This window comes from Merops nubicus, unplaced genomic scaffold, assembly GCF_000691845.1.
Source record: "Merops nubicus isolate BGI_N331 unplaced genomic scaffold, ASM69184v1 scaffold43564, whole genome shotgun sequence".
Taxonomy (NCBI): domain Eukaryota; kingdom Metazoa; phylum Chordata; class Aves; order Coraciiformes; family Meropidae; genus Merops; species Merops nubicus.
Window position 1 is genome coordinate 2783 of NW_008604360.1, and position 8925 is coordinate 11707.

At 53.2% G+C, this 8925-nt stretch overlaps 1 protein-coding gene across 1 annotated transcript; it reads left to right on the forward strand.

Moving 5' to 3' along the window:
- The first annotated feature begins 475 nt into the window (after positions 1 to 475).
- Positions 476 to 8865, forward strand: LOC103771672 (monocarboxylate transporter 8-like). Its single transcript, XM_008938972.1, has 3 exons — positions 476 to 653; positions 4356 to 4500; positions 8355 to 8865. Exons 1-3 carry the CDS (start codon positions 476 to 478, stop codon positions 8863 to 8865), a joined length of 834 nt encoding a protein of 277 aa, XP_008937220.1.
- The last annotated feature ends 60 nt before the right edge of the window (positions 8866 to 8925 follow it).

Sequence of the window (8925 nt, forward strand, 5' to 3'; positions counted from 1 at the left end):
TGCCTGGGGAAGGTGACCTCCTGCAGCATGTCCCCAGCCCTTCCAGCGGGAGAAGCCGGGGGAAGCGAGGGAAGACACTTCCTCCAGCGGCGGATCTGAGGTCACCTCCTGGCCCTTGATCCCTCCAGCCCGGGGTCTGTGGGTCAGCGGGGAAGCACAGCTGAGAGCGACGTCCCTTCCTCCTCTCTCCCCAGGGATTCGTTTTTAAAGGAACAAATAGCCACCAGGCAGAAGGGCTTTTTCATGATGGGCTTTGAAACAATGAGCTGGAGAGCAGGGGGGGTTTGGAGCTGTGGCTCAGAGCAGTGGTGTTTTCTCCTCTTGTGTCCCACCTTACTCTGCTCTGCTGTGCCCAGAAGCTTTTTACCAGCACGGAAGAAGCTTTTCATCCTTTTGGGATGGCTTTGCTGGAAGGAAAGTTGATCTGGTGTCTGGTGTGTGGGACCCACCTGGACCATCTCTGGCCCATGAAGACATGGACATGGTGCTCACAGCCCGTCCTGGCCCCTCGGTGTCAGCAGACCCACTGAAAGTCCTGGACCCCCAAGTGCCAATCCTCCTCTGCCACAGGGTCCCCAGCAACATTGTCACCTGCTGGCAGGAGGAGGAGGACCTGGTGGCCGTGGCACAGCTGGTCCCAGAGCTTCTCCATCGTGGGCACAGCTGGATGATGTTGGGTTTATGGGGAAATGGGTCCCATCCCCAGATTTACTCTGTTTTGAGCCCAATGTGAGCAGTGCCAGGGAGCACAGCTCAGCTTGGCCACGTTGCCCACATCTCCTACATCACTTATCCCTTGGAGATCCTCAACAACTCTACTCCCCTGCCCATGTTGAAGGCCACGTTGCTTTGGGCCTGTCATGGGCCAACAGTTTGGTTGTCTTTAAGTCCAGGTGGGAAGCAGCTATTTGCAGAGCTTTAGCTGGAGCTTTACCCTGTGAGATCAGGCTGTGGAAGGGCTGCTGGTGGGATGCTCTCCTTGGTCAACCTGCTTCAGCAAAGGGGCACCAGCCCCCTGCTGGGCTCTTCCCATACCCCAGAGCATCTCCAGGACCACCAGAGAGGTCCCATCAGCTCTGGAGGAAGCCAGTCCTGTGCCATCCCTGCTGGGCTGAGCAGTGAGGAGTTGGGTGTGTGTACCCAGGGGGGTCAGGGCTCCCCAGCTGCTGGCTTAGTGCCTTCAGGAGGGGCCACGGGTGGGAGCAGGGTGGCACAGAGGTGGCTGCTCTTGGCACAGCTCTCAGTGCCAACCAGGCTCAGCAGAGAGGTGGCTCTTGGGGAGGGACAGCAAGCATTGAGCCACCTCCAATCAATCAGAAGTCATCTTCAGTCCCCCTTGCAAAATGAGAGTACTTTAAATGCTCTTTTCCTTTAACTAAAAAAGGGGTTTCTGAGGTGTTTGGTGTTTCTTTAAAGGCTTCCCTTGGAGAAGGGGCTTCTTGGCCAAGTTCCCCGTGGCACCCAGCCAGGCAGCTCCACAACCAGCCCCTCCAGCTGGTGCTCCTGGGAAGGGGTTGGCTTCACCTTGAGACTCAATCAAGTCTTAACCCGACTCCTGTCCAAGTCCTGTGCAGCTCTTGAGCTCCTTCCAGCCCTGGCCTCAGCTGGAGTCAGTTCATCGTTTCTTTTCCAATCTGCTTGATCACACCACACTGCTGATAAGGCTCCGTGCCTCTTGTGGGGGCTTGTCTTGCTGTGTTTCCATAGCTTGCCCAGGTTATCAGCCACAGAGGGTTGCGAGGTGTGGCCAGGCTAGGAATTAACCATCTCATCCAAAACCCTGTGGAAATCAGAAGCAAAGATTCCCCTTTTTTTTTAATTCTTTTTTCCCCCTGTGGGCTTTAAATCAAGTCGTAACTTCTCCAGCATCAGAGTTGCTGCTGAAGGGAAGCCTTGACTCAGGTTTTTAAACCCTGTCTGGTTTCCACTGGAGGACTGGCTGCCTCTGCCCTCCATGGCCAGGAGAAACTTCAATGCCACGTTACCCAGATTGCCAAAAATAAACCCTTCATGCCCCGAGGTGGATCCAGGGACTCCAGCTCCACGTCCAGACGGGTAGGTTTGGGGCTACACATCACCTGAACCTCATTTTTTCCCCAGGAGGTGGTTTCTGCCATGGCTTTCCTCCAGCCTTCCCTGGGTGAGAGGAGGTGCCCGCCCTCGCGCCGGGGCTAAAAGAAGGGGGTAAATTGTGCAACCCCCCCCTCCTCCGGGGGCTGTTTTGAGGTGAAGCATGCCAGGACTGGAGCTGGGACCCAGGCAGCTTTCTCCTGCCCCTCTGCTGAGGTTTCTTTCCAGTGCTGGAGCTCGCCCAGCCCTCCTGGCTTCCCGGGGCTTCGCTGGGAAGCGCTGGGAAGACAAAACCCCGCTCTGGAAGTGAGGCTATTGTTCTTACTAATTTTAACTTGATGTTCTTCCCCAAGCCTATTTTTATTCATTGCTTGTGGTAAGCCCTTTCTCTAAGGTAGAGCAATTTGCCACGAGACTCTTTTTGGGTGTTTTTTTTTTGGTGTGTTTACGGATTTTAATTGAGCCCTATCTCCTTTTTACAAACCCAAAGCTGGAGGAGCTTTTCAGAGCCCGTTGCTGAGCTTTGTGCCCCGGGTTTGCTTTGATCTCTGCAGGTGAGTGTGCATTTTTGGGGCCAGAGATTGATACTGCTTATTTGCATGTAAATCCCCGGGTTATTAAGATCAGAATCTGGCCCTTTAAATTTAATACTCTGCTTTATGCTTTTATTTCCGCGTTTCTTAAAGTAATTTCCAAAAATAACAAACTTCAAACATGACAGGGCCATCTAACGTTTTACTGCCTTGGCTGGAGTAGAAGGAACATTTCTGGAAGTATATTATCCAATTTAACGAGCCTTTCCCATCTTGGCTTTGCTCCCACCCCTCACCCCTTCTCGGAGTTGTTTTGGACGGCTCCTTGGAGCCGTGCCACCTAATCCTATTAGAAGGACTTTCATTACACTGGGCCTTGTGTTTCTAACCAAGAAAATCAGCCAGAGAAGGGGGTCCTCTCCATCTCCCTGTTGCATTTTGCCTGCTGAGAGGAGAGCCCAGTGAGTCCCACCAGGTTCCCACTCAGTCCTTGCTTCTCTTTTCATTGCTCTGTGTTTAGCGAGGAAGAGTCGGGAGTAAATTGGGTCCTTGCAAACTTGTAATTAATTTGGAAGGGTCACTTCTTCCCAGACTTAGCAAGGTCTTCTTTGTGTGGTCTGTTTTGAAAGGGAGAGGTTGGAGAGGCTGTTTTATAGCTGGGTTTTGCTTTTAATAGGGACCTGGCTATTTTCTGAAAGTCTCCCAGCTCTTGAAGGATGGGTTGTTATTGTGTGGGGCTGTGCTAGAAGGGTTTGCAGAGTGCTTGGGCTGGGGCCAAAAAAAACAACCTCATAAAAAGGAAGAAAAAAACCAAATTAAGGAGCACATGTCCTGGGATCTGTGTGTGGCAGGTTGGGCTCAGCATCTCCTGAAGCTGGGAGATGCTCCAGGAGGTCCCCAGGCCTGGGTGCTTGTCTGTCTGCCTGTCCTGCCCCACACCCTGCCAAGGGGACCTCTTGCTTCTCCTTAGAGCTGGAACACAGAGATTTTTTTGCCTTACCACATTGCTTTTCTTGAAAGTCTGCCTTTCCTTCCCAAAACAGTCACAGAAACCTTTAAACAGAGAAGGTGGAGGGCAGGGAGAAGGCGACGGGCTGAAATAATTTGCAGATAATCAAATTTTCTGGAAAAAGGCAGCCAAACAGACAGTTGTTTTCTCCAGAGATGGGTTGGAAGTGGATGTGAGATCAGGGCCAGGGCTGTAATCTAACCTGGCACAAGTCATGTGTCGTCCATCATCTCAGCTGCAAGGAGCAACCCCTGCTGGATGTGGGGCAAGGGGAGGGTGGGGAGCAGTGATGGATGAGTGTGGCACCTGGAAGCACTGAGCTGTAACTCATGAAACTCCTCATAGCCAAAGCCAAGGAGCAGAGGGCTCAGGGGCTTTTTTGGCCGTGGAGATGTCCACCGTGGAAGTGGCATCAGTGACAGCATCATTACACACACAGCAAGGGCCAGGAGATAAAGTGTTGAAAGCTCAGAGCCTTCCCTTGGACACACGTGAACCCAGCAGAGGGGACTGACAGGAGAACTTGGCTGTGCCTCCACCGTGTGGGTGAACAGCAAGGGGCTGACAGGCAGCCTGGGCACTACCCATGTTATTGATGAGCTGCACTGCTCGTTAGCAGTGTGATGGGGCTGCCTCTCTGCCCACAACACCTTCAAAGCTGGAGGCAGCACCAGCTTGTTCTCCTCCTGGCCCCGTTTGACGTCCCACCCTGACCATCACCTTTCTTCTCTCTCTTTCTCCAGCATGGGTTGGCTCCTTGGCCATGGGCATGATTTTCTTCTGCTCTCCCATCGTCAGCATCTTCACCGACCGGCTTGGCTGCAGGACCACGGCGGCCTCGGGAGCTGCCATCGCCTTCGTTGGACTCCTCTCCAGCTCCTTCACCAAGTAAGGCTGCAGAGGGACCACCCAGGTCCTCATCGAGCTCCTCTTCCTCACTGCTCCCTGCAGCCCCTCTGCCTATACGTTGCTGCTGCCTTTTGGGGCAAAGAAGGTGGTTTCCATCCAGATGAGAGGTCTTCTGGCAGCCCCACAGTCCATGTGCAGCCCACATGGACACGGTGTGTTCCTCTCCAGCTTGAACCAAGTTGCTCCTTTGTCCTTATGTAACAAGAGGGCAAATTTCACCTGAGTGAGGAACTTGGCTGTGTGGGATTGCAGCCCTCAGGTCCTTCATCTGATCTTTAAAACAGGCAGTGAGGAGCTGGCATGCCTCTTGCAGGCAGCTCCAAAGAGAAGCTCATGGACAAAACCATCCTTCTTTGCAAACAGTTTGGTACTGAAAGTAAATTAGTGCTTAAAATAGTCTTTGAGAGCTTATTTTCCCCTATAATATGGGAAGAAGGAGTTTCCTCTTCCTGGCAAGAGGGAGTTTCCATGCAGAGCAGATGGGATTTGGGGCAGTTTGTGCTCTTCCTGCCCCAGCTCAGCCCATTTGTGGCAGCGTGGGGTGACTCTGCCCCACGTTTTCCATGGTCAGTGCTGTGCCATGAATTTCTGCTGGCGGGGGCCTTTGGATGGCAGGTGTACCCAGTGTGATGTGAGAGTCTTTCCAACCCAAGACATTTCCATCTTTGGGGGAGCAAAGAGAGGTCACCTCTGGGGTCCTTTATGAGGTGCTTGGTGGAGACGATCTCCAAAGCATCACTTGCCTTGTTTTTTTCTGAATAAAAACACGGGGTTGGATTTCAGTTAAAAACCAATATTGTTTTAATTAAAATGCTTCAACAGTGGTTTTTTTCAGAGCAAATACACACTAGTTTCCCTGAGGGCTACTTGCCTGTGCTGTGCTCCTCCCTGCCCACACACAGGGCAGCAGGACTCCAGTTCCCTTTTATCCTGGTCAACGAGAGCCTCGTGCTCACCTTGGTTCCTTGTGGGTAGGTGCTGTGGGATGTGTCCCCCATTGCAGGAGCCCCCCATCCCTGGGAGGTGGGCCGCAGCTTCTGAACCTCCTGGCACAGCCCCAAGAAACTGGGGCCAACTGCAGCTGGGGGGGACTTGGGATGCTAAAACCATCTCGGGCAGCGGTGTTGAAGGACCCACCCTCTGTGACTTCCTCCACAGATGCCACCCCTTTGTATTTCAAAAAAAAATCTAGGCCTTGGAGAGCGTGCAGTTGGTCCTGAGGGGAGGTGTGCCCGGGCTCCTGGCAGCCCAGATCACAGGCACTTCCCACGGAATCTTGCTTTCCTTCTAATCAACAAAGCTTGGACTTCTCCCCACCACACACCATTGTAAACTCTTCGTGCAAAGACCGGGAGCTCTTGGGACCGCGGCACTGCCAGGGGCTCGTTGCCTTGGGCTTTAAAATTAAAACTCCAACAGTGCAGCCAGAGAAGAATATTATTTCCAGGAGAGCCCCAGAGCTAAAATCCCCATTCCCTGCCTTCTCACCCATGGTTTGCATTCCTTTGGCTGCCTTTTGAGGGAGGAAGGAGCCCCTTTGCAGCTGGAAGCTGCCTTCGGCACGGCCAAGCCGGCGCTGGGGGAAGAGCAGCGGGGCTGTGGGATCTGGCACCCTTCCACCTGCAGGGCGAGGGACGGGCCCAAAATTTGGGGCTAGCGGCTCCTGCTCGCCCAGAACAATGGAGAAGAGGATGGGTGGGATGTGTTTTATTGGTCCCCCCCTTGCCAGCTCCCTGCAGCTGGAGCTGACGCCCGTGGCGCTGGCCGCGAGCGGGGCGGACGCCCGTGGCGCTGACTGGGCTGCGGGCGTCGGTGCGAAGGGAGCTGCTGGTCAGGAGCTGCTGGTCAGGAGCTGCAGTCTGGGCTGGGTGGGCTCAGGCACCCTGGAGGAAGCCTCATCAACCCTTTAGCTCCAGGTTGCCTTAAAATGGCTTTGCTTTGTCCAAACAGAGGAGTGGGAATTCATGACGTGGCCCTGAGCTGATCCAAAAACCTACTCAGCCACCGAGCCTGCAGAGCAGGACCCCAGAACCCAGCTCAGTGCCTCCTACTCTCAAAATATTGGGAGTCTGGGACAAAAAAATGCTAAATAAAGAAAATACAGAGAAGCAGAGCTCTAGGGAAGGCTAGAGTTTGCTGGATGGGGCTGAGGTGGGGGTTTTCCTTGCTTTTCTGCTTTGTACCAGGGCATCTCCTGCACTCTTAGGCAGCTTGAGCCACCTCAGATCTTACACACCCTCAAGAAGAGGGAAATCCCTGTTAAGACTTTACTCTAGTTTTAGGGTGGATGTTTTAGCATGAAAAATAGGAGCTGGTGACCCATATGCCCCCTGATGCCCTCCTAGCCCTCCTCTTTTGCACCGTTAAGCATTTTGTGGTGGGGTTTGAGCCCCTTTTCATCTGTCTCTTTTTCCCCTCCACAAATTCTTCCCACCAGAGAGCAGCTGGCCAATTCCCACTGAGCTGGGTGGGAAATCCAGGCTAAAAAGCACAGCTGAAAGGAGCTCCTGCTCATGCAGGGGTGTCTCAGCATCAACGGGGAGCAGATGGGAGCCGTGGAATTTGTCTCCTTATCCAACACATCAGCTTAGCTGCAGAACCAAAGCTGGTGTGACCTGCAGAGATGGCCAGGGCTGGTGTGTGGGAGGTTGGAGCCAGCCTGCCTAGCCCAGCTGCTTGCCTGGCTCCCACGGAGGGGGTTTCTGATGTGGCTTCATGCTGGAGTGGTTGGAAATTGCCTTTCATGACAGTCATTTGTCTTTGAGCCGTTGGGTACCGCAAGAACATTCTGCTTTCTGCTTGGCTAGCTAAAGAGACGAGCGTGTCATGGAAGAAATGATGTGCTTGTAAACGTTTTCTTGACTTCAGACTCCTCTGTTAGATCTGGATCTTCTGTCTGCTCCCTTGTTTCATGAGCAGCACTCTGTGTTTGACATGAGTCGTTCTGAGTGCTGGAGTGAAGAAGTTTGTGCAGCATCGCTTGCCCGGCGAGCTGCCCAAATATTTCCATTGCACTCTCCCCCCATGAAATATTTCGTGGCAGGCATTTGCAGCTGAATGTATTGCACGGGGATGAAGGAAAAAACCCTTCATCTGGAGAGAAGCACAGAGGGTTATTTGCACTGCCTAACTTTAGGCTCCTTTCTCAGCTGCTTCTGTTGAGAAAACCAGGCTGGCAATTGGGAAACGCTCCTTCCGAGGGCTCTCAGGACATTCCACCTGTTTTGTAGAGCAGCCACTTCTCTCCCTCCTCAAGTGCAGCCACCAATGTAAGGTACAAATGAGGTCTATTAACTCTCTAATTGAAGCTCCCAGAGGTGCTTAAAGAAGAACTTCATTAACCAGCCTGGAGCCTGAGCAGAAACACAATGTTCCCTTCTCAAGTGCCTAATAACCAGCTGGGTTGGTGCCTCCTGCTTTCAGACCCTGGGTTCAGAGTGTTTTCAGCTAGTCCTTTCCGTGGAAAAAAAAGATGGATTTCTAGCTAAAAATAACCCACCCTGCCTACCTTACAAAATCTGGCTTGCTGTTGTTTAAAAACCAGTCAAGTTGGGTCATCTTCCCAAGGAGGGCAGGTTGGCTGCTGCCTTCTCCTCTTTGCAGAAAGCACTCCCCAGCTAGACTTCATTTTCCCAAAGATTTAACATGCCAGCTGTGAAATGAGGATAATCCTTGCTTTGGCTAGAGCATAATAAGCTCCTTGAGGTCAGACTGTCTGTGTAGCACCTGCGGCATTCGAGAGCTGGGTTCTTTGCCCCAGGTCCTGCAGGAGGCTGGGGCAGAAGGCTCCCTCACTTCTGATGTCACCACCTCGATGTGGTTTTCCCCACCAGGTCTCTGGAAGTTCGTTATTTCACCTACGGGATCCTCTTTGGCTGCGGGAGCTCTTTCGCCTTCCAACCATCGCTGGTCATCCTGGGTCACTACTTCAAGCGCCGCCTTGGCTTGGCCAACGGCATCGTGGCTGGGGGCAGCTGCCTCATCTCCGTGCCGCTCCCCTTCTTCCTCAAGATGGTGGGCAAGGCCATTGGGTTGGCACACACTTTCCAAGTACTCAGTGCCTTAATGTTCATCCAGATCTTCTTGTCCCTGACCTACCGGCCCATCCTGAGGCCCTCGTGTGACTCTCAGCAGAAGAGGCAGGAGAAGCTGGGCAGCCGGAGCGTGCGGCAGCAGTGCTGGGCCCAGCTCCGCAAGTATTTCAACTTGAGGGTTTTCCGGAGAAAGACCTATCGGATTTGGGCCTTCGGGATCGCCACGGCTGTCCTGGGGTATCTTGTACCTTACATGAACCTGGTAAGAGCCTTGGCTGGGGCTGGAAGAGGAGGAGTTCACCCAGAATGAAAGGGCTCCTCTCTGCAAACCACTGACTCCAGTGGGGGGTTGGACCAGATGGCCTTTAAA

Excerpts from the sequence above, each read along its gene's own strand:
- LOC103771672 (XM_008938972.1), top strand. The coding sequence starts at position 476 with ATGGACATGGTGCTCACAGCCCGTCCTGGCCCCTCGGTGTCAGCAGAC. Across the intron at positions 654-4,355 it reads GGTCCCAGAGCTTCTCCATC|CATGGGTTGGCTCCTTGGCC; the intron begins GTGGGCACAGCT and ends CTCTTTCTCCAG. Across the intron at positions 4,501-8,354 it reads CTCTCCAGCTCCTTCACCAA|GTCTCTGGAAGTTCGTTATT; the intron begins GTAAGGCTGCAG and ends TTTCCCCACCAG.